The sequence below is a fragment of the Crinia signifera genome, chromosome 3, assembly GCF_055691185.1.
Source record: "Crinia signifera chromosome 3, ASM5569118v1, whole genome shotgun sequence".
Classification (NCBI taxonomy): Eukaryota; Metazoa; Chordata; class Amphibia; order Anura; family Myobatrachidae; genus Crinia; species Crinia signifera.
In genome coordinates, this window is record NC_139219.1 from 50,454,350 (window position 1) to 50,480,155 (window position 25,806).

Consider the following 25,806-nt stretch of genomic DNA (forward strand, 5'->3'; position numbering starts at 1 on the left):
CAGCCCAGTTGATGATTTTCATTCAAGGTATCAATGAAAAATTTGACCTTACAGAAGAATTGGCATCAATGCAGCCCATGAAAGATACAACAACTGGAAAGGATTTATTGGATCAGTAAATCAGTGTATGACCAAAATTGGAGTGGACTGGAAAAAATTGGCTGGTGTGACAACAGATGGAAGCCCCAATCTAACAGGAAAAAAATGTTGGATTGCTAAAAATAATTCAAGACCAAGTCACAGAAAAGAATCCAGAACACAAAATTGTCTTTCTACATTACATTATACATCAAGAGGCCCTTTGTAAAAGCATTTTAAAATTAAGCAATGTTGTGGACACTGTTACAAAAGTGGTCAACACTATCCGTGCAAGAGGATTAAATCAATTTACATCTCAAAATCAGAAAGATCATTGGTCTCATCACCTTCCAGATTTGATGCAGATGACGCTCCTTGTGATCTCCAACTTGAGTTTATTGACCTGCAATGTGATGCTTTGCCTAAAGACAATGTAAAGGTTAAGTGGCAGACACCAAAAGGTATCTGTCACTTTAAGAAGCGCGGTCCTGCTCAGTAATTAAATGTCCATACGTTTGTAATGAAAAAGTATAAATCAATTTATTAAAACAATATAATATATAATAATAATAATATTATTTTCCCCCCAAAACACAATTCATGAATTGCAATCACACAAAACAAATAGACAAAGACATACAACATACAACATATAGTATAAAAGCTGGATAATAGCTGGGATTGGCCGATTGGTTCAGTCACTGGATGAATGAGGCTTTATGCAGAATATATCTAGAGGCAATTTTAGAATTTTAAGTATAGTTACCAGTCCTGTACATTTAGTTCCAAGGCAATGCGCTGATAGTAGTGGTATTTAACCCTCAGGTCAGTCTCTCCATCCGATTATTTACCAGAGATTAATCCGGAATTACTGCAATGGGGACCTTTCTTGCTGGACCAGGTGGTTAAAGGTATTTGTAATCCACATATAATCGCGTGAACAGGAACACTGCACATATACGACCAGCGGTGGGTATGGGCTCAAAAACGCGTTTCTCCGCCTGTCACTGGAGTCGGCGGCTTCCTCAGTCTGAGCCCACAGTCATGAAGTAAGCAGTTATATAGCGGCGACTTTCGCGCCTTTTATTACACCCGCATTTCCGGGTTGCCTAAAGAGCAATTCAAATCAGATCCTCTTCCCCGGTTTTATGCCTCTCTCAATGGAAGAAACTTTCCAAAGATAAAGACTCATGCACGGAAGATGCTTGTTCTATGTGGCTCAACCTACATATGCGATCAGGCATTTTCAGTGATGAAATTTAACAAGTCAAAACTCAGATCTTCCATGAATGATGACCACCTTGCAGATGTGCTCCGTATTGCAACAACAGAGATGTTCCCCTTCTCCTCCTCCATTCCGGATCCTTGTACTCCGACATAGACATATACTGATTTTTTCATAATCAGTGTTAATTTTATTATTCGGTATGTTTTGTAACATGTTTATTAAAAATAATAGTGATAAAAATATTACAGCATTTTTCGTGATGCATATTGCATATACAAGATATTTTGTGTGCGGCCCTTCGAATATTTACTGGAAGTGTTAAGCGGCCCCCCAGCCAAAATAGTTGCCCACCCCTGCCCTATATGGTTAATAAACTTTATGATAAAGCTAGGGTTACCAACTCATCCCTTTTATCCGGGCCACATTTCTGTGGCTGGCTTTCACCTGGTTTTAAACTGCCACACCTCAAGACTCCATTTCACCTGGTTTTAAACTGCCACAGAACCTGTGTAATTAATATGTATCCCGGATTACAGGGATGAGTTGGTAACCCTAGATAAAGCACAGAAATCATTACATTCCGTGGAAGAAACCAGGCAGGGTGATGCTGATGATGTCACAGACAGCCTTTGTGATGTCACAGCAGGAGTGAAAGAAAAGGCCCTGCTTGGGACAGGACAATCACTCATTGGATGAGAGTGAGCAGTGTTGGTAGCTATAACCTGTTTTAGCTGTATACACGTGTTTTCTCATTGCTTTAAAATTCAAGTTAATTCTTGGAACATTTACAGAAAATGTGGCGTAGCTGTATAAACGCATTTTCTCAGTTCTTTAAATTTAAGGTTACTCCTAAACCGGTTACTCCTAAACCGGCTACTCCTAAACTGGTTACTCTTAGACCTCCACATAAAATGTGGCTGCCTCATTTTGGGCTGACACAACAAGACAGACTCAATATTCTGCAGGGCCACGGTCTGACTTTCAGCGCTGTTGAAGCTGCTCAGCAAATACTGCGCCAGCAATTTGATGTACAGGGACTGCAACCTTTTATGAAAGGTGCGTATGGCTCCTTTGATGCCGTCTCTGGGCTTGCAGTACAATTACACCCAATTACAGATATCCGCCACTGCTTTATGTCTTGTTTTCGTAATGGACAGATAGAAGTTGCAGACAGTGCTACATGGTGGCTTACCCCCATGGCTAGCAGACAACTGAAAGATCTCTATGGGGCTGTCGTTCCAAATGACACCCTGAAAAACATCAAACTCCTGGATGTGGAGATACAGGACCCATACTCAGAAGACTGTGGAGTATTTGCTATAGCGAATGCTGTAGAGTTGCTCTTCACCGGGGACATACCCATCTACAGATACAGCCGTCCATTCATGAGGCTACATCTCGTACAGTGCCTGGAGGATGGAGAGTTCAAACCTTTTCCAAAAATCAGGAAAAGAAGACGACAAGAAGAGTATGGAAGTAATAAGCGAGTGAGACTCAATCCGGCTTTTACTAACAGTATTGAAGAAACTGAAAAAGTGAGACCACCTAAAAAAGCCTGTAGAAGAAGATGCGTCATTCAGTAAGGACATAATAAATGGAGTAACCTGATGTGGCAGTTATTAGCTGCAGCTCCACATCAAATCCCACGTGGTGTCATATTATAGAACTGAGCAAAAGGAAAAACTGGGGATTAGGGCTACTGGCGACACCCCAAAAACAAAAACGACACACAGCAGCCACCTCATGGGTGTGTTGGAAGAGCTGCTAATTATTATTTCAATGCTGTCAGTCGCATCAAACTCATTGATAACTTAATAACATGAAGAGATGAACCCTGGGTACTTTAGCTAGTAAACAAATAATAAATTATATTAACATAGGATGCTAGTCGCTGCCTGTGACCTTATCATTTTGAGTGACCTTAATTATCCCAACCTTAACTAAAATTGCAATCTTTATCTTGCAACTGGTATTTTTCCTTCTCTGCTCAAACATGCCATGAATACTCCCATTCTGAAGACCCTAAAACCCCCATACATGAGCCTGAGTTGTCCTAATGAGATTTACCTGCCAGTACCTGCACATGTGTGTGCCAGCGGTGCTTCACCGCTGGCACACACCTACGGATCGGACCCAACACATCATAGGTGCTAAAAAAAAACCTGCGATGTGCCGCTGATGCGTCTGATCTGATAGACCAGAGGTGGGCAACAGCACTGACGCTCAGGGCTGGCCCACCGCACTGACCTCTATTAGTATGACAAGCGGCACGACTAGTATTAGCCGCTTGTCATTTAACCGGCATTTTTTAGAGTCACGTAAGCAAACAGCTGATAGCGGCAGCCAGAATGAGGCTTGGAACCCCGGAAGTCCAGAGCGCAGTGCGGGGCAGGGGGATGACATCAGAGGAAGGAGCCGGAAGAGACGGTGTCCTCCGGCTGGCATCCCTTCGATGCGGCACGGTGCCTCTATGACAGAAGGGGAGATACAGGCCTGGAGGCCGTGGGTAAGTGTTTGCGGGCGGGACTTCACCGGATGGGGGTGTTTCTTTTCTGGTGTAGTGCACAGTATCAATTTTGATCACAGTGTGTGTAGAGTTGATCCCTGAGGACAGGCAATAGCCCGAAACATGTTGGAGCAATAAACCACGTTTTTTTTTTCCACTAAAGAATCCGCGAGTGCCGCCTGATCAATTCTCTCTGCATACAGGGACCTGCGTGATCTACAGTGGAGTGCCGGGAAACAGCATACCAACGTTTCGGGGTATAAGTCACCCCTTTGCCAAGGTGAAATGTGCAATAACAAAAAACACAGTGCAGCGTGCTTACCTAAATGGCAAATGTGAGTTAGGAGGACAAATCACGCCGTTTGGCGTGCTGGAGTCGGGGACCCAGAAGCAAGCCTCAGCAAGCCCCCTGCCTGCAAATACATACACACAGTGTGATTCATTTTCTATTTAATCCCGATTCAATCAGGATCGTATCACGTGTCGCAGTGACACATCTGACTTAGATTATATAGTACAGATCAGTACTATATAATCTAGCCTGCAGTGTCTATTTTTCTATTCGATTTTGATGCTGCGGGGCCAGGCATCGCGTTCAAATGCGGCTGAAACTGTTTTATTTTGATTCATTATAAAAAGCAAAAATGTTTACATTTCAAATAGAAAAAGTTAGTCAATATCGAACCGTGTGTACGGGGCTGAAGATATGCACACATTAGGCTTATGTGGTGTGCGATATCGGCGTCGGCCGGTATGCAACGAATGATAGCAGGGGAAACGGGTCATGCTGCATTGTGCAGCAATAGCCTGCAGAGTCTATTTCTACTTGCAATACCGATGCCGCGGATCGGTTCGGCATCGGATGCAGCTAAAACGTTGCGATTTTGGCTAACTTGCTAACGATTTTGACTAAATAGTCAAAATCAATAGCCAAAATTGCACTGTGTGTACACAGGGCTGGCAACAGAAATCTTGGGTCCCTGTACAATTATATTTCTGGGGCCCCCACCTAATCCCTAATCCACACAACCATCTTCCATACGAGTCTCATTTAAACTTTCGCTGCTCCAGATCCTGCTTTCAGGTGCGGACTTCTCTCTGGCTCCTGGCTGCTGCCTTCTGCTGCCCTGCCTGTATCTACTTTGCCTGTTAATGACATCCCGGCAAATAATGTAATGTATATTTGATTGATTGATCAAATACACTGTTTTACCAAATTCGTGGAGGCAGGAGTGAAGTGGCAGCCGTTTATCTGGACCAGCCCAAGGAAACACCAGGACTTTACCCATTGGTATTCTACCCCCAGGACTGCTACCTGGGACCAGAATGGTGACTATTATACCATGCGAATGAACTGATTAACACCCAGTTCTGATACATTTTTTGGTAATTGCACCTATGTACCTTGGCAACTGGACCTTTTATTCAAATTACATTGCTGGATTCATTATTGTATTTTTTATGTTTATGTCTGTATATGTATATTAAAAAACTGGCTTCACTATTTTAAGCCTTTCCCTCTTTTGCATATACTGGAGTACATCACCTGACAGGGATACTCCACATATGGGATGTGATCATCCTACACTAAGGAAGTATACTTTTGTATTATCCCTCACTGTGTCACTCATTGTTGTTATATGATCACACTGACTCACTGGCGCCATCTGGAGTTACAAAACTTTTGTTGTTACGCTGTTCTGTATTTTGAAGGTGCATTTGGATACCCTTCTTTGTAATTTCTGTGGCAGCCTAGCGCAGAACTGAAATAGACACGCTTTGTTTCTTGTGCCATCTGTTATGTTCATCTAAAACTGTGGTAAATATTTATGATATTTCAGCAAGGTATAATGTGAATTTTGGCTTATTCTGCGTGGCATAATGTGAATTTTGGGCCTAATGCATTGGGAAGGGAATATTTTGCATAGAGTGAGATGCTGGTAGATTACCAGGAAATATGTGTCCAGAGGGCCTCATTCAGATGTGATCGCAGTGCAAATTTGTTCTCAAAATGGGCAAAAGCATGTGCACTGCAGGGGGGGGGGGGGCAGATGTAACATGTATAGAGAGAGTTAGATTTGTGTGAGTTATTTTGTTTCTGTGCAGGGTAAATACTGGCTGCATTATTATTACACTGGCATTTAGATTTCAGTTCCCACACATCCCACCCAAATTTTAACTCTCTGCACATGTTACATCTGCCCCACCTGCAGTGCACACAGTTGTGCCCATTTTGAGAACACATTTGTACTGCAATCAGATCTGATTAAAGGTGCCCATACACGTGCCGATATGTGTGCTGTGCAATTTGTACTTCATTTGTGCAGTGCAATTTTGGCACTTGAAAGGGGATGCGATGTGATGCGATCTACTGTACTGTGCGGGTGCAATGTGATGCGATTTTAGCCTCTTTTTATTGAGTTTATAGTTAAGTAATGTACATTGCATCGCATCACATATACTAAGTGATGTGATGCAATGCAATGTAGCACAAAAAGTACTGCCTGCAGATCATTTTCGTGCTATACAATATTGTACCCGCGGGGACGTGCATCGCATCCCCGCAGGTACACGGTGCGATTCTATCCAATGCGATGCGTTTTGAACTTTAAAAGTTCAAAACGCATGCGATAATCGCAGCGTGTATGGGCACCTTAAGGGCCATAGAGAAGATTCCGGGTTACAAATGTCACCCCTGTGGTAGGATACTGTTTTTATAGGGGATGTGTTGTAGAGGTGAGGGCAATTCTGTAGGCAACTGGGGATGAAGGCTGACTTTTTCAGTCTTTTGTATATTTTTGCACTAATCTTGATTTTAACCCCTTCCCGCCGCAGCCTGTTTTTGCCTTCCTGACAGAGCCCTTTTTTTCAAATTTGACAGGTATCACTTAAGTGGGGATAACTTTTTTTTGCTTTTACTTATCCCAGTGATTTTGAGATTGTTTTCTCGTGACACATTGTACTTCAAGTTAGTGGTAAATTTTGGTCGATACAGTCTGTGTTTTTTTGTGAAAAATACCAAAATGTCGTAAAAAAATGGAAAATTTAGCAATTTTCAAAATGTTAAATTTTCTGCTTGTGAGACAAATAATCAAACCACTCAAAATAGTTAATAACTAACATAGACCATATGTCTACTTTATGTTTCCATCATTATTTCAGCCTCCTTTTAATTTTTTTGGATACTAGGAGGCTTAAAATATGAATAGCAAATTCTCAAATTTTCAAGAAAATTTCAAACACTGATTTTTTTAGGGACCAGTTCAGTTCTGATGTGACTTTGAGGGACTTGTATGTGAGACACCCCCATAAATGATGCCATTTCAAAAACTGCACCCCTCACAGTATTCAAAACAGCATTTTGGAAGTTTGTTAACCCTTTAGGTGTTTCACAGGAATTAAAACAAAGTGTAGGTGATATTTCAAAATTTCATTTTTTTTGCAGATTTGCAATTTTAATACATTTTTCTAAGGAACACAGTAGATTTTACTAGAGAAATGTGACTAAAAATTGATTCCCCCAATTCTTTTGTTTTCATAAATATCCTATATGTGGCCCTAGTGTGCACGTTGACCAAACCATAGGCTTCATAATAGAAGGAGCACCTACTTGATTTTGGAGCCTCCTTTTTATGAGATTATTTTTTAGGCACCATGTAGGTTTCTAGGCACCATAAGATGCTAAAAGTTAGGAACCCCCCCACAAGTGACCCCATTTTGCAAACTACACCCATCAGGGAATTCATCTAGGGGTATAGTGTACATTTCAAACCCCCAGGGGTTTCACCAATTGTGGTACACTGGGCAGTGAAAATGAAAAATTGATTTTTTTACACAAAAATGCAGTTCTGGTTCCAAATTTTTCATTTTCACAAGGAATGAAGGAGACAAAGCACCCCAAAATCTGTGCCCCAATTTCTCCCGAGTACGGCAATGCCTCACATGTGACCAAAAAATACCATTTGGGTGCATGGCAGGACTCAGAAGGGAAGGAGTGATTTTTGGATTTTGCAGCTCAGATTCTGGTGGAATGTTGGTGGGTGCTATGTCGCATTAGCAAGACCCCCGAAGCACCAATACAGTGGAACCCCCCCACAAGTGACCCCATTTTGCAAACTACACCCCTCAGGGAATTCAACTAGGGGTATAGTGTACATTTCAAACCCCCAGGGGTTTCACCAATTTTGATACAACTGGGCTGTGCAAATGAAAAATTAAATTTTTTACACAAAAATGCAGTTCTGGCTCAAAATTTTTCATTTTCACAAGGTATGAAGGAAAAAAAAAAAAGCACCCCAAAATCTGTGCCCCAATTTCTCCCGAGTACGGCAATGCCTCATGTGTGACCAAAAAATGGCAGGACTCAGAAGGGAAGGAGTGATATTTGGGGTTTGCAGCACAGATTCTGGTGGAATGTTGGTGGGTGCTATGTCGCATTAGCAAGACCCCCGAAGCACCAATACAGTGGAACCCCCCCACAAGTGACCCCATTTTGCAAACTACACCCCCTCAGGGAATTCAACTAGGAGTATAGTGTACATTTCAAACCCCCAGGGGTTTCACCAATTTTGATACAACCGGGCTGTGCAAATGAAAAATTACATTTTTTACACAAAAATGCAGTTCTGGCTCAAAATTTTTCATTTTCACAAGGTATGAAGGAGAAAAAGAACCTCAAAATCTGTGCCCCAATTTCTCCCGAGTACGGCAATGCCTCATGTGTGACCAAAAAATTGCAGGAATTGAGAAGGGAAGGAGTGATATTTGGGGTTTGCAGCACAGATTCTGGTGGAATGTTGGTGGGTGCTATGTCGCATTAGCAAGACCCCCGAAGCACCAATACAGTGGAACCCCCCCACAAGTGACCCCATTTTGCAAACTACACCCCTCAGGGAATTCAACTAGGGGTATAGTGTACATTTCAAACCCCCAGGGGTTTCACCAATTTTGATACAACTGGGCTGTGCAAATAAAAAATTACATTTTTTACACAAAAATGCAGTTCTGGCTCAAAATTTTTCATTTTCACAAGGTATGAAGGAGAAAAAGCACCCCAAAATCTGTGCCCCAATTTTTTCCGAGTATGGCAATGCCTCATATGTGACCAAAAAATACCAGTTGGGTGCATGGCAGGACTCAGAAGGGAAGGAGTGATTTTTGGATTTTGCAGCTCAGATTCTGGTGGAATGAATGGTGGGTGCACCCCCAAAAAGTTGCTGATCAGTTAATTTATACTGATCAGCACAAAAGGGGGGGCAGCAGGGGGGGCAGCAGTCAGTTGCACAGGCAGCACAACCTTTGGTGCAACTGACAGGTATATATATATAAAAAAAAAAAAACCTGCACCCCCAAAAAGTTGCTGATCAGCACAGATATACTGATCAGCACAAAAGGGGGGGGAGCAGACACAAAATATAGCACTCTCTGTCACTATCTGTCACTATCTGTCACTCTATGACACTGCAGCAGCAGCACACAGGAAGTGACAAGATCCAGGAAGCATCCAGCTGCTGGCAGCACGCTACCAGCGGTGATCAGGTAAGTATCAGGCAAGGATCAGGTATGTATATCATGACAGATTGGTCGGTGACCGCTCTGCACGCAATTCCAGACCAGAATTGCGTCTGCAGCGCAGTCACCGTTAGTTTAAATCACGCGCCATGGCTGTGATTGGTCCGTCGGACCAATCACAGCCTTGGGGGCAGGTGGGGTGAGGTGTGGTCATCACCGGTGACCCCCTCACGCCCCCTCACACCCGGCGGTGATTGATCCCTGTGTTACCGAGCGTCAGATTCGCCGGTAACACAGGAAAACGCTGCGATTGGTTGTTCACATTGAACAGCCAATCGCAGCGATCGCCGACGGGGGGGAGGCATCGCCGCCCCCCCTGGGCATGCTGGGACATGTCTGCTGTCAGGGACAGCAGACATCGTCCCTCTGTCACCGCGTCCCTAGACGCGGTGACAGTTTAAAGTCATGACGTATATATACGTCATGTGTCGGGAAGTACATCCCGGCCATGACGTATATATACGTCAAATGTCGGGAAGGGGTTAATTTACAATATCAACAGGCCGAAAAATGAGTTCCATAAAGAAAAGAAAGGTGGACAGTGAATGCAGAAAATTCAACAAAGAATGGACTAAATATTTCTTTTACTTTGTGGGTGAAAAAGCTGTGTGCTTAATCTGTAAGGAATCTGTGGCAGTATTCAAAGAATATCATTTAAATCAGGCATGTCCAACCTGCGGCCCTCCAGATGTGCTAAAACTACACATCCCAGAATCCCTTGCCACAATTTGGCTATTAGGGAATGCTAGAATGATGGCAATGCATGCTGGGATGTGTAGTTTTAGCACATCTGGAGGGCCGCAGGTTGGACATGCCTGATTTAAATCGACATTTTGAGACAAAACATGCTTTAAAGTATAAAGCGGAGAAAGCCAATGAGATGTTTGCTCGAAAAAAAATGTCACTAAATTATCATCTGCACAGGATGGAATTACTAGAGTGAGCTATATAAAAGCACACAAAATCGCCAAAAATAGTAAAACCATTCAATGAATGTATAAAGGAATGTATGGTTGACGCTGCTGCAATATTGTGCCCTGGCAAGAAAAAACAGTTTGAAAACCTAAGCTTGTCACGGCGAACTGTTGTGAGGCGCATCAAGGACATATCCGAGAATATTGAAGTGCAATTAAAAAAAAAAAAAGACAACAAGATGTCATTTTTTGCATTAGCACTGGATGAAAGTTGTGATGTCAAAGACACAGCCCAGTTGATGATTTTCATTCAAGGTATCAATGAAAAATTTGACCTTACAGAAGAATTGGCATCAATGCAGCCCATGAAAGATACAACAACTGGAAAGGATTTATTGGATCAGTAAATCAGTGTATGACCAAAATTGGAGTGGACTGGAAAAAATTGGCTGGTGTGACAACAGATGGAAGCCCCAATCTAACAGGAAAAAATGTTGGATTGCTAAAAATAATTCAAGACCAAGTCACAGAAAAGAATCCAGAACACAAAATTGTCTTTCTACATTACATTATACATCAAGAGGCCCTTTGTAAAAGCATTTTAAAATTAAGCAATGTTGTGGACACTGTTACAAAAGTGGTCAACACTATCCGTGCAAGAGGATTAAATCAATTTACATCTCAAAATCAGAAAGATCATTGGTCTCATCACCTTCCAGATTTGATGCAGATGACGCTCCTTGTGATCTCCAACTTGAGTTTATTGACCTGCAATGTGATGCTTTGCCTAAAGAGCACTTCAAATCAGATCCTCTTCCCCGGTTTTATGCCTCTCTCAATGGAAGAAACTTTCCAAAGATAAAGACTCATGCACGGAAGATGCTTGTTCTATGTGGCTCAACCTACATATGCGATCAGGCATTTTCAGTGATGAAATTTAACAAGTCAAAACTCAGATCTTCCATGAATGATGACCACCTTGCAGATGTGCTCCGTATTGCAACAACAGAGATGTTCCCCTTCTCCTCCTCCATTCCGGGTCCTTGTACTCCGACATAGACATATACTGATTTTTTCATAATCAGTGTTAATTTTATTATTCGGTATGTTTTGTAACATGTTTATTAAAAATAATAGTGATAAAAATATTACAGCATTTTTCGTGATGCATATTGCATATACAAGATATTTTGTGTGCGGCCCTTCGAATATTTACTGGAAGTGTTAAGCGGCCCCCCAGCCAAAATAGTTGCCCACCCCTGCCCTATATGGTTAATAAACTTTATGATAAAGCTAGGGTTACCAACTCATCCCTTTTATCCGGGCCACATTTCTGTGGCTGGCTTTCACCTGGTTTTAAACTGCCACACCTCAAGACTCCATTTCACCTGGTTTTAAACTGCCACAGAACCTGTGTAATTAATATGTGTCCCGGATTACAGGGATGAGTTGGTAACCCTAGATAAAGCACAGAAATCATTACATTCCGTGGAAGAAACCAGGCAGGGTGATGCTGATGATGTCACAGACAGCCTTTGTGATGTCACAGCAGGAGTGAAAGAAAAGGCCCTGCTTGGGACAGGACAATCACTCATTGGATGAGAGTGAGCAGTGTTGGTAGCTATAACCTGTTTTAGCTGTATACACGTGTTTTCTCATTGCTTTAAAATTCAAGTTAATTCTTGGAACATTTACAGAAAATGTGGCGTAGCTGTATAAACGCATTTTCTCAGTTCTTTAAATTTAAGGTTACTCCTAAACCGGTTACTCCTAAACCGGCTACTCCTAAACTGGTTACTCTTAGACCTCCACATAAAATGTGGCTGCCTCATTTTGGGCTGACACAACAACACAGACTCAATATTCTGCAGGGCCACGGTCTGACTTTCAGCGCTGTTGAAGCTGCTCAGCAAATACTGCGCCAGCAATTTGATGTACAGGGACTGCAACCTTTTATGAAAGGTGCGTATGGCTCCTTTGATGCCGTCTCTGGGCTTGCAGTACAATTACACCCAATTACAGATATCCGCCACTGCTTTATGTCTTGTTTTCGTAATGGACAGATAGAAGTTGCAGACAGTGCTACATGGTGGCTTACCCCCATGGCTAGCAGACAACTGAAAGATCTCTATGGGGCTGTCGTTCCAAATGACACCCTGAAAAACATCAAACTCCTGGATGTGGAGATACAGGACCCATACTCAGAAGACTGTGGAGTATTTGCTATAGCGAATGCTGTAGAGTTGCTCTTCACCGGGGACATACCCATCTACAGATACAGCCGTCCATTCATGAGGCTACATCTCGTACAGTGCCTGGAGGATGGAGAGTTCAAACCTTTTCCAAAAATCAGGAAAAGAAGACGACAAGAAGAGTATGGAAGTAATAAGCGAGTGAGACTCAATCCGGCTTTTACTAACAGTATCGAAGAAACTGAAAAAGTGAGACCACCTAAAAAAGCCTGTAGAAGAAGATGCGTCATTCAGTAAGGACATAATAAATGGAGTAACCTGATGTGGCAGTTATTAGCTGCAGCTCCACATCAAATCCCACGTGGCATCATATTATAGAACTGAGCAAAAGGAAAAACTGGGGATTAGGGCTACTGGCGACACCCCAAAAACAAAAACGACACACAGCAGCCACCTCATGGGTGTGTTGGAAGAGCTGCTAATTATTATTTCAATGCTGTCAGTCGCATCAAACTCATTGATAACTTAATAACATGAAGAGATAAACCCTGGGTACTTTAGCTAGTAAACAAATAATAAATTATATTAACATAGGATGCTAGTCGCTGCCTGTGACCTTATCATTTTCAGTGACCTTAATTATCCCAACCTTAACTAAATTTGCAATCTTTATCTTGCAACTGGTATTTTTCCTTCTCTGCTCAAACATGCCATGAATACTCCCATTCTGAAGACCCTAAAGCCCCCCATACATGAGCCTGAGTTGTCCTAATGAGATTTACCTGCCAGTACCTGCACATGTGTGTGCCAGCGGTGCTTCACCGCTGGCACACACCTACGGATCTGACCCAACACATCATAGGTGCTAAAAAAAAACCTGCGATGTGCCGCTGATGCGTCTGATCTGATAGACCAGAGGTGGGCAACAGCACTGACGCTCAGGGCTGGCCCACCGCACTGACCTCTATTAGTATGACAAGCGGCACGACTAGTATTAGCCGCTTGTCATTTAACCGGCATTTTTTAGAGTCACGTAAGCAAACAGCTGATAGCGGCAGCCAGAATGAGGCTTGGAACCCCGGAAGTCCAGAGCGCAGTGCGGGGCAGGAGGATGACATTAGAGGAAGGAGCCGGAAGAGACGGTGTCCTCCGGCTAGCATCCCTTCGATGCGGCACGGTGCCTCTATGACAGAAGGGGAGATACAGGCCTGGAGGCCGTGGGTAAGTGTTTGCGGGCGGGACTTCACCGGATAAGGGTGTTTCTTTTCTGGTGTAGTGCACAGTATAAATTTTGATCACAGTGACCTGCGTGATCTACAGTGGAGTGCCGGGAAACAGCATACCAACGTTTCGGGGTATAAGTCACCCCTTTGCCAAGGTGAAATGTGCAATAACAAAAAACACAGTGCAGCGTGCTTACCTAAATGGCAAATGTGAGTTAGGAGGACAAATCACGCCGTTTGGCGTGCTGGAGTCGGGGACCCGGAAACAAGCCTCAGGAGGAAATGACAGGCGGCGGAAATCCTTTCTGTGGAGTGCAATCTGGAGCGCACGCACCCCGTCTCCTCCTGAGGCTTGCTTCCGGGTCCCCGGCTCCAGCACGCCAAACGGCGTGATTCGTCCTCCTAACTCACATTTGCTATTTAGGTAAGCACGCTGCAATGTGTTTTTTGTTATTGCACATTTCACCTTGGCAAAGGGGTGACATACCCCAAAACGTTGGTATGCTGTTTTGCTAAAATATAAGTTTCGTCATTTAAGACTTCATCAAGTCTTCATGAAGTCTTAAATGATGAAACGCGTTGGTTACTGCCTGCTGACTCCTCCAAAATAGATACTGTAAGTTCAGCTTTTACACTATCTTAAAATTTTTATATATCCCCTCCTTATTTTATAGCGATATCATATGTAGGCAATTTTTTACTGAGCTTCGCATTTTTTATATTGCTGTTTTTTCTATGTAATTTCGTTGTACGGTTTGTTCTTATATTCAATGCTACTGTGCATTTTTTTATATATATAAAATAAATTCTTATTTGTTTAAAAAAAGAAAACACGTTTCTTGTACAGGTATTCGTAGTCGCTGAGACCTCTATCCAATCCATTGATATTAATAGTGGAGATTTGGTTCATGAATTGATCAATGCATTTAAGCCTGCAGCCCCCTTCACTGGACAGCCCCCTTCACACATTGATGTGATAGCTATGTGTATTGTAGCCATTTTGAGCAATAGTGTTAGGACCTGCAGAAAATGGTACAAACAAACCGTATTCTTGGGTGTAAAGTCCTCAGTCCAGTGAAGTAGAGATAAAGTAGTTCTACCAAATAAAAGTGTTTATTTAATCTTTCAACCAGTAGATACAGGCAATGCTAATTTTTTTCCATACTATTGCATTGTCTTTATGATACACACCTTTAGGTTGGCATTTCAAGAACCACCTGTATTGACTAAATATTTACCTTATTGTAAATGCCGTAGTTAATCCATCAACCAAACACAGAAATGAAAATAAATAAAAAGTTCAAAATGGCGAAACAAAAAGAACTACAAAGTAAAAACAAACCCAAGACAATTTAAAGTTTTTTTTTTATTCTTGTGTAAGCTAAAAGAGAATGTACACGCTTACATTTCAGAAGAACTTGGGCATGCACATGGACCTTGTTGCTACAGATCAAATTTGTATTTTTTTTTCCATAGGAATTTTCCCATTAATTTACATCCCAAAGTCTTCAATGTATGTACAGCCTAAACCATAGCAACCTATGATTATGTTCATTTTTATTTTTACACTGTGCAAATCAGAAGAAGGATAGTGGTACGACAACAGACAAACAAACTAAACAAAAACAGTAATCAAATTCTTCATAGTCACAATCATGTTAATTTTGGTCCTTCTTAACCCAAAATCTAGTCGATTAAGCCCCCAAATCACCTGCAATTTTACTGTCCATGGACAGAATGGTTACGGAGTAGGAAAGACAACCCCGGATGGACGTGAACTGATGATATGATTGTAAAATCCCTGCAAGTCCAACCTGACCTGGCTGCGCTTCCCTAACCCGTTCCACTGCCAGCAACGCGGACGCAATCGGGAAATGGATTTAACAGATTCCGCTCAACATAGGTTAGTTTTAAATTAACACAAAATGAACAAACACTTAACATTTAAATGTAACAGTACAATAACAACTTCAATGCAACTGGGAGGAAGAAGAAGAAAAAAAAAAAGTCACCGGGACAGGCTCACAGGCAGTGAAGGTTTTGCATGTTCACTTTTGTCTCAACTTTTTTTTTTTAACGTTTTGTAAGAAAGGATCCACCAGTGTATGTACCCCCAGCACATCAAAGACAAAAAAAAAGTTCCCGTCGCCATTATATACAAATTAAGATTTCTCATATAAATGGAGTATTCAGTGTTGAAATATACATTAGAATGTATATACGCTTTATAGTGTTGCTCACCAACAAATCAGCTGAAGTGATTTTTGTGTGACAGCAAGAACACTTTAATCCGCTTTAAAAAGATTGGATATAAAACACCCATTGCAATTTGGATTACTCCTCGTTTTCGTGTAATCAGTCTACCTTGTGTCGAGCACTTGTTGAAGGTGTTAATGAGACTGGAAACATCAACACCTTTGCATGCATGAACGATAAGTCGGGGAGGCTGGCGATGACTTTCGCTGCCTCTTCACTAAGGTTCTCGTCCCTTCTAGGTTTCCTGTGAAGACAAAGTAAACGTAGAATGAGTGTTCATCAAAATAGAATATGCATTGCGTCTTTGTAGATGGAACTAAAACAAATACATTGGGCGGGATGCTCTAACATCGCTGACATAATTATCACATATGCTCTAACATATGCGATAATTATGGCAAAGGACAGCTCTTGCTTTAAGAGCTGTCCTTTGCAGTGAGGAGTCAGAGGGTCCCGGCGGCTCCCCCTCCCTCCCTTACCGGGCACAGCCACAAACATGAGCGATGTATCGGGTCCTCATGGCACGCTAAGTCGCGTGAGAATTTTTTTAGCATTGAGTATTTTTTCTTTCTATGGCATCTTCGTCACAACATAATGCAATTAGGATGTACCAGGAGATTGTGATGCTTATTTTGTGAAACTTGTATATTGTGTGTGTGACTGAGTGTCTAAAATCTGTACGCTAAGTGCTACGATTAGCGGAGGAAGCTTCTTTTCCAAAACAAGATCTGTTCTGCTCCTTATACAGACTCAGCCACACGCAATATACAAGTGTCATATAGCAAAATTAACCAGCAGTCTAGATGTGCATGCTAATTGTGTCGTGATTAAGACACACTTAACAAAACAAAAAAAGATGCTGGAGTCGGGGACCCGGAAGCAAGCCTCAGCAAGCCCCCTGCCTGCAAATACATACACACAGTGTGATTCATTTTCTATTTAATCCCGATTCAATCAGGATCGTATCACGTGTCGCAGTGACACATCTGACTTAGATTATATAGTACAGATCTGTACTATATAGTCTAGCCTGCAGTGTCTATTTTTCTATTCGATTTTGATGCTGCGGGGCCAGGCATCGCGTTCAAATGCGGCTGAAACTGTTTTATTTTGATTCATCATAAAAAGCAAAAATTTTTACATTTCAAATAGAAAAAGTTAGTCAATATCGAACCGTGTGTACGGGGCTGAAGATATGCACACATTAGGCTTATGTGGTGTGCGATATCGGCGTCGGCCGGTATGCAACGAATGATAGCAGGGGAAACGGGTCATGCTGCATTGTGCAGCAATAGCCTGCAGAGTCTATTTCTACTTGCAATACCGATGCCGCGGATCGGTTCGGCATCGGATGCAGCTAAAACGTTGCGATTTTGGCTAACTTGCTAACGATTTTGACTAAATAGTCAAAATCAATAGCCAAAATTGCACTGTGTGTACACAGGGCTGGCAACAGAAATCTTGGGGCCCTGTACAATTATATTTCTGGGGCCCCCACCTAATCCCTAATCCCAAATCCACACAACCATCTTCCATACGAGTCTCATTTAAACTTTCGCTGCTCCAGATCCTGCTTTCAGGTGCGGACTTCTCTCTGGCTCCTGGCTGCTGCCTTCTGCTGCCCTGCCTGTATCTACTTTGCCTGTTAATGACATCCCGGCAAATAATGTAATGTATATTTGATTGATTGATTGATCAAATACACTGTTTTACCAAATCCGTGGAGGCAGGAGTGAAGTGGCAGCCGTTTATCTGGACCAGCCCAAGGAAACACCAGGACTTTACCCATTGGTATTCTACCCCCAGGACTGCTACCTGGGACCAGAATGGTGACTATTATACCATGCAAATGAACTGATTAACACCCAGTTCTGATACATTTTTTGGTAATTGCACCTATGTACCTTGGCAACTGGACCTTTTATTCAAATTACATTGCTGGATTCATTATTGTATTTTTTATGTTTATGTCTGTATATGTATATTAAAAAACTGGCTTCACTATTTTAAGCCTTTCCCTCTTTTGCATATACTGGAGTACATCACCTGACAGGGATACTCCACATATGGGATGTGATCATCCTACACTAAGGAAGTATACTTTTGTATTATCCCTCACTGTGTCACTCATTGTTGTTATATGATCACACTGACTCACTGGCGCCATCTGGAGTTACAAAACTTTTGTTGTTACGCTGTTCTGTATTTTGAAGGTGCATTTGGATACCCTTCTTTGTAATTTCTGTGGCAGCCTAGCGCAGAACTGAAATAGACACTCTTTGGGTGACATTCTATGATATGCGCCAAATGCGCATGTTTAATTCGCACCCTGTATCGCCGCAATTCGCCTATTTAGAAATCGCATTTTTCAGCCTAAATGCGCATATTTAATGTGATGCGCATTGGAGGCTGAAAAGTGCGAATAGGGGCGATTTACGGCGATGTGGTGCGCTGGTTTTAGTCCTGAAAATGTGCGATTTTCATGTGTGAAAATCGCACATTTGCAGGACAGCGCAAGGTGTAAAAAAAAGAACCGAGCGCGGGGTCCCCCGCCCGAGTGTAACCAGCCCCGGGCTCACTGAGCCGGTGCTGGTGACATAAAATCAGGGTCCCCGACAAATAGGGGTCCCCTTGATTTTATGAAACCAGCACCAGACTCAAGGTCCGGCGCTGGTTCCCAAAATACGGGGGACAAAGTGACTAGGGGTCCCCCGTATTTTAAGAACCAGCACCGGACACAACCAGCCAGCAGGCTAATGCCACAGCCGGGGGGAGACTTTTTATACAAGTCCCCCCGGCCAAAGCATTAACCCCCTGGCTGGTCAGCATGGGCAGGGGTCCTGGGGAAGTGGGGACCCCCCCAATGAAGGGGTCCCCCCCCTCCAGGACTTACCAGCCCATGCTGATAGTCCGGGGCTGTCCTCCATGCCCCTGGGCTGTGGGCATGGAGCTGATGCTTTGTGTAAAAAAAAGAATGATAACTATTGTTTTACACTGGCGAACTATCAGTCCCAGCAAGCCTACCCCGCATGCTGGGACTTGGGGAACCACAAGTCCCAGCATGCGTTGCATTAAAGGGCCCGCTGGCACTTGTAGTTCTGCAGTGTAAAAAATAGTGCACAAAATCACACTGACACCCTGAAAAATAAAACTTTAATACACACAAAACACACTGATACTTACCTACCTTGAGCCCGTAGGTCGGTCCCTGGATCCTGGATTCTTCCTCCGGGGCTCCAGGGCAGAAGAGTCCAGTTCCGGGGCCTTGGTCCTGGTTCCGGGGCTGGTCCTGGGGTTCCGGGGCTCCTGGCGTGAAGAATCCGGGGTCCGGGATCCGTGGTAGTCCAGAGGGGTACCTAAGGAGGAAAATCCTACTCACCTGCTCCCCGGCGGCGACCTCCGGTGACAGCGCTGCTCCCGACTGGTACCCGGCTTCAAGGAGTTGGTCCGGCGCTGAGATGTTGCTCCCTCGACGTCTCTGAACAGAATGATTTCTCGGCCAATCAGGAGCCGAGAAACTCGGCTCCTGATTGGCCAGAAATCATTCTGAATATAGACGCCGACGGAGTAACAACTCAGCGCATCCAGAGCAGAGATGTTACTCCGTCGGCGTCTATATTCAGAATGATTTCTGGCCAATCAGGAGCCGAGTTTCTCGGCTCCTGATTGGCCGAGAAATCATTCTGTTCAGAGACGTCGAGGGAGCAACATCTCAGCGCCGGACCAACTCCTTGAAGCCGGGTACCAGTCGGGAGCAGCGCTGTCACCGGAGGTCGCCGCCGGGGAGCAGGTGAGTAGGATTTTCCTCCTTAGGTACCCCTCTGGACTACCACGGATCCCGGACCCCGGATTCTTCACGCCAGGAGCCCCGGAACCCCAGGACCAGCCCCGGAACCAGGACCAAGGCCCCGGAACTGGACTCTTCTGCCCTGGAGCCCCGGAGGAAGAATCCAGGATCCAGGGACCGACCTACGGGCTCAAGGTAGGTAAGTATCAGTGTGTTTTGTGTGTATTAAAGTTTTATTTTTCAGGGTGTCAGTGTGATTTTTTGCACTATTTTTTACACTGCAGAACTACAAGTGCCAGCGGGCCCTTTAATGCAACGCATGCTGGGACTTGTGGTTCCCCAAGTCCCAGCATGCGGGGTAGGCTTGCTGGGACTGATAGGTCGCCAGTGTAAAACAATAGTTATCATTCTTTTTTTTACACAAAGCATCAGCTCCATGCCCACAGCCCAGGGGCATGGAGGACAGCCCCGGACTATCAGCATGGGCTGGTAAGTCCTGGAGGGGGGGGACCCCTTCATTGGGGGGGTCCCCACTTCCCCAGGACCCCTGCCCATGCTGACCAGCCAGGGGGTTAATGCTTTGGCCGGGGGGACTTGTATAAAAAGTCTCCCCCCGGCTGTGGCATTAGCCTGCTGGCTGGTTGTGTCCGGTGCTGGTTCTTAAAATACGGGGGACCCCTAGTCACTTTGTCCCCCGTATTTTGGGAACCAGCGCCGGACCTAGAGTCTGGTGCTGGTTTCATAAAATCAAGGGGACCCCTATTTGTCGGGGACCCTGATTTTATGTCACCAGCACCGGCTCAGTGAGCCCGGGGCTGGTTACACTCGGGCGGGGGACCCCGCGGTCGTTTTTTTTTTTATTTAACCCTTTGTTTTATTTTTTACAGCAGAACCCTGCACGGAACATTGCGATCTGTGCAGGGTTCTGCCTAATTCGCCTAACAGACCCAGGTCTGAAATTAGTGCGAAAATTAGTCACTTAAATAATGCGATGTGCAAATGCGCATAGCATTAAATAAGCGACTTGTATACTTTTCTGTGCGCAAACATCTGGATGCGATAAAAATGCGAATTAATTTCGCATTTTTATTCACCAGACATTTACGCACAAAATATGCGATTTCAGCCCCTGTGCGCATCCCATTAAATCGGCGATTTAATGGGAAAATGCGATAGCGCCATTTTGTGGTCTAATTACCGCAAAATAGCGCTAATCGCATATCATAGAATGTCACCCTTTGTTTCTTGTGCCATCTGTTATGTTCATCTAAAACTGTGGTAAATATTTATGATATTTCAGCAAGGTATAATGTGAATTTTGGCTTATTCTGCGTGGCATAGTGTGAATTTTGGGCCTAATGCATTGGGAAGGGAATATTTTGCATAGAGAGAGATGCTGGTAGATTACCAGGAAATATGTGTCCAGAGGGCCTCATTCAGATGTGATCGCAGTGCAAATTTGTTCTCAAAATGGGCAAAAGCATGTGCACTGCAGGGGGGGGGGGTGATCAGATGTAACATGTATAGAGAGAGTTAGATTTGTGTGAGTTAATTTGTTTCTGTGCAGGGTAAATACTGGCTGCATTATTATTACACTGGCATTTAGATTTCAGTTCCCACACATCCCACCCAAATTTTAACTCTCTGCACATGTTACATCTGCCCCACCTGCAGTGCACATAGTTGTGCCCATTTTGAGAACACATTTGTACTGCAATCAGATCTGATTAAAGGTGCCCATACACGTGCCGATATGTGTGCTGTGCAATTTGTACTTCATTTGTGCCGTGCAATTTTGGCACTTGAAAGGGGATGCGATGTGATGCGATCTACTGTACTGTGCGGGTGCAATGTGATGCGATTTTAGCCTCTTTTTATTGAGTTTATAGTTAAGTAATGTACATTGCATCGCATCACATATACTAAGTGATGTGATGCAATGCAATGTAGCACAAAAAGTACTGCCGGCAGATCATTTTCATGCTATACAATATTGTACCCGCGGGGACGTGCAACGCATCCCCGCAGGTACACGGTGCGATTCTATCCAATGTGATGCGTTTTGAACTTTAAAAGTTCAAAACGCATGCGATAATCGCAGCGTGTATGGGCACCTTAAGGGCCATAGAGAAGATTCCGGGTTACAAATGTCACCCCTGCGGTAGGATACTGTTTTTATAGGGGATGTGTTGTAGAGGGCAATTCTGTAGGCAACTGGGGATGAAGGCTGACTTTTTCAGTGTTTTGTATATTTTTTGCACTAATCTTGATTTTAATTTACAGTATCAACAGGCCGGAATATGAGTTCCATAAAGAAAAGAAAGGTGGACAGTGAATGCAGAAAATTCAACAAAGAATGGACTCCTAAATATTTCTTTTACCTTGTGGTTGAAAAAGCTGTGTGCTTAATCTGTAAGGAATCTGTGGCAGTATTCAAAGAATATCATTTAAATCAACATTTTGAGACAAATCATGCTTTAAAGTATAAAGCCGAGAAAGCCAAATGAGATGTTTGCTCAAATGCAAAAAAATTTCACTAAATTATCATCTGCACAGGATGGAATTACTAGAGTGAGCTATATAAAAGCACACAAAATCGCCAAAAACAGTAAAACCATTCAATGAATGTATAAAGGAATGTATGGTTGACGCTGCTGCAATATTGTGCCCTGGCAAGAAAAAAACAGTTTGAAAACCTTCAAAGCTTGTCACGGCGAACTGTTGTGAGGCGCATCAAGGACATATCCGAGAATATTGAAGTGCAATAAAAAAAAAAAAAAAAAAGACAACAAGATGTCATTTTTTGCATTAGCACTGGATGAAAGTTGTGATGTCAAAGACACAGCCCAGTTGATGATTTTCATACGAGGTATCAATGAAAAATTTGACCTTACAGAAGATTTGGCATCAATGCAGCCCATGAAAGATACAACTGGAAAGGATTTATTGGATCAGTAAATCAGTGTATGACCAAAATTGGAGTGGACTGGAAAAAATTGGCTGGTGTGACAACAGATGGAAGCCCCAATCTAACAGGAAAAAATGTTGGATTGCTAAAAAGAATTCAAGACCAAGTCACAGAAAAGAATCCAGAACACAAAATTGTCTTTCTACATTACATTATACATCAAGAGGCCCTTTGTAAAAGCATTTTAAAATTAAGCAATGTTGTGGACACTGTTACAAAAGTGGTCAACACTATCCGTGCAAGAGGATTAAATCAATTTACATCTCAAAATCAGAAAGATCATTGGTCTCATCACCTTCCAGATTTGATGCCGATGACGCTCCTTGTGATCTCCAACTTGAGTTTATTGACCTGCAATGTGATGCTTTGCCTAAAGAGCAATTCAAATCAGATCCTCTTCCCCGGTTTTATGCCTCTCTCAATGGAAGAAACTTTCCAAAGATAAAGACTCATGCACGGAAGATGCTTGTTCTATGTGGCTCAACCTACATATGCGATCAGGCATTTTCAGTGATGACATTTAACAAGTCAAAACTCAGATCTTCCATGAATGATGACCACCTTGCAGATGTGCTCCGTATTGCAACAACAGAGATGTTCCCCTTCTCCTCCTCCATTCTGGATCCTTGTACTCCGACATAGACATATACTGATTTTTTCATAATCAGTGTTAATTTTATTATTCGGTATGTTTTGTAACATGTTTATTAAAAATAATAGTGATAAAAATATTACAGCATTTTTCGTGATGCATATTGCATATACAAGATATTTTGTGTGCGGCCCTGGAATATTTACTGGAAGTGTTAAGCGGCCCCCCAGCCAAAATAGTTGCCCACCCCTGCCCTATATGGTTAATAAACTTTATGATAAAGCTAGGGTTACCAACTCATCCCTTTTATCCGGGCCACATTTCTGTGGCTGGCTTTCACCTGGTTTTAAACTGCCACACCTCAAGACTCCATTTCACCTGGTTTTAAACTGACACAGAACCTGTGTAATTAATATGTGTCCCGGATTACAGGGATGAGTTGGTAACCCTAGATAAAGCACAGAAATCATTACATTCCGTGGAAGAAACCAGGCAGGGTGATGCTGATGATGTCACAGACAGCCTTTGTGATGTCACAGCAGGAGTGAAAGAAAAGGCCCTGCTTGGGACAGGACAATCACTCATTGGATGAGAGTGAGCAGTGTTGGTAGCTATAACCTGTTTTAGCTGTATACACGTGTTTTCTCATTGCTTTAAAATTCAAGTTAATTCTTGGAACATTTACAGAAAATGTGGCGTAGCTGTATAAACGCATTTTCTCAGTTCTTTAAATTTAAGGTTACTCCTAAACCGGTTACTCCTAAACTGGTTACTCTTAGACCTCCACATAAAATGTGGCTGCCTCATTTTGGGCTGACACAACAACACAGACTCAATATTCTGCAGGGCCACGGTCTGACTTTCAGCGATGTTGAAGCTGCTCAGCAAATACTGCGCCAGCAATTTGATGTACAGGGACTGCAACCTTTTATGAAAGGTGCGTATGGCTCCTTTGATGCCGTCTCTGGGCTTGCAGTACAATTACACCCAATTACAGATATCCGCCACTGCTTTATGTCTTGTTTTCGTAATGGACAGATAGAAGTTGCAGACAGTGCTACATGGTGGCTTACCCCCATGGCTAGCAGACAACTGAAAGATCTCTATGGGGCTGTCGTTCCAAATGACACCCTGAAAAACATCAAACTCCTGGATGTGGAGATACAGGACCCAAACTCAGAAGACTGTGGAGTATTTGCTATAGCGAATGCTGTGGAGTTCCTCTTCACCGGTGACATACCCATCTACAGATACAGCCGTCCATTCATGAGGCTACATCTCGTACAGTGCCTGGAGAATGGAGAGTTCACACCTTTTCCAAAAATCAGGAAAAGAAGACGACAAGAAGAGTATGGAAGTAATAAGCGAGTGAGACTCAATCCGGCTTTTACTAACAGTATCGAAGAAACTGAAAAAGTGAGACCACCTAAAAAAGCCTGTAGAAGAAGATGAGTCATTCAGTAAGGACATAATAAATGGAGTAACCTGATGTGGCAGTTATTAGCTGCAGCTCCACATCAAATCCCACGTGGCATCATATTATAGAACTGAGCAAAAGGAAAAACTGGGGATTAGGGCTACTGGCGACACCCCAAAAACAAAAACGACACACAGCAGCCACCTCATGGGTGTGTTGGAAGAGCTGCTAATTATTATTTCAATGCTGTCCGTCGCATCAAACCCGGAAGCAAGCCTCAGGAGGAAATGACAGGCGGCGGAAATCCTTTCTGTGGAGTGCAATCTGGAGCGCACGCACCCGGTCTCCTCCTGAGGCTTGCTTCCGGGTCCCCGGCTCCAGCACGCCAAACGGTGTGATTCGTCCTCCTAACTCACATTTGCTATTTAGGTAAGCACGCTGCACTGTGTTTTTTGTTATTGCACATTTCACCTTGGCAAAGGGGTGACATACCCCAAAACGTTGGTATGCTGTTTTGCTAAAATATACGTTTCGTCATTTAAGACTTCATGAAGTCTTAAATGACGAAACGCGTTGGTTACTGCCTGCTGGCTCCTCCAAAATAGATACTGTAAGTTCAGCTTTTACACTTTATCTTAAAATTTTTATATATCCCCTCATTTTTTAGCGATATCATATGTAGGCAATTTTTTACTGAGCTTCGCATTTTTTAGATTGCTGTTTTTTCTATGCAATTTCCTTGTACGGTTTGTTCTTATATTCAATGCTACTGTGCATTTTTATATATATATATATATATATATATATATATATATATATATATATATATATATATATATATATATATATATATATATATATATATATATATATATATATATATAATAAATTCTTATTTGTTTAAAAAAAGAAACACGTTTCTTGTACAGGTATTCGTAGTCGCTGAGACCTCTATCCAATCCATTGATATTAATAGTGGAGATTTGGTTCATGAATTGATCAATGCATTTAAGCCTGCAGCCCCCTTCACACATTGATGTGATAGCTATGTGCATTGTAGCCATTTTGAGCAAT

At 42.9% G+C, this 25,806-nt stretch overlaps 1 protein-coding gene across 1 annotated transcript in view; it reads right to left on the bottom strand.

Annotated features, from left to right (window-relative positions):
* Positions 1-15,059: 15,059 nt before the first annotated feature.
* AFTPH (aftiphilin) overlaps positions 15,060-25,806 on the bottom strand; it is a 66,357-nt gene continuing 55,610 nt past the window's right edge. The window contains exon 11 of the mRNA XM_083175765.1: positions 15,060-16,212. Within this exon, the coding sequence (XP_083031891.1) occupies positions 16,204-16,212 (9 nt within the window). The 3' untranslated portion in view covers positions 15,060-16,203. The remainder of the gene's footprint in view (positions 16,213-25,806) is intronic.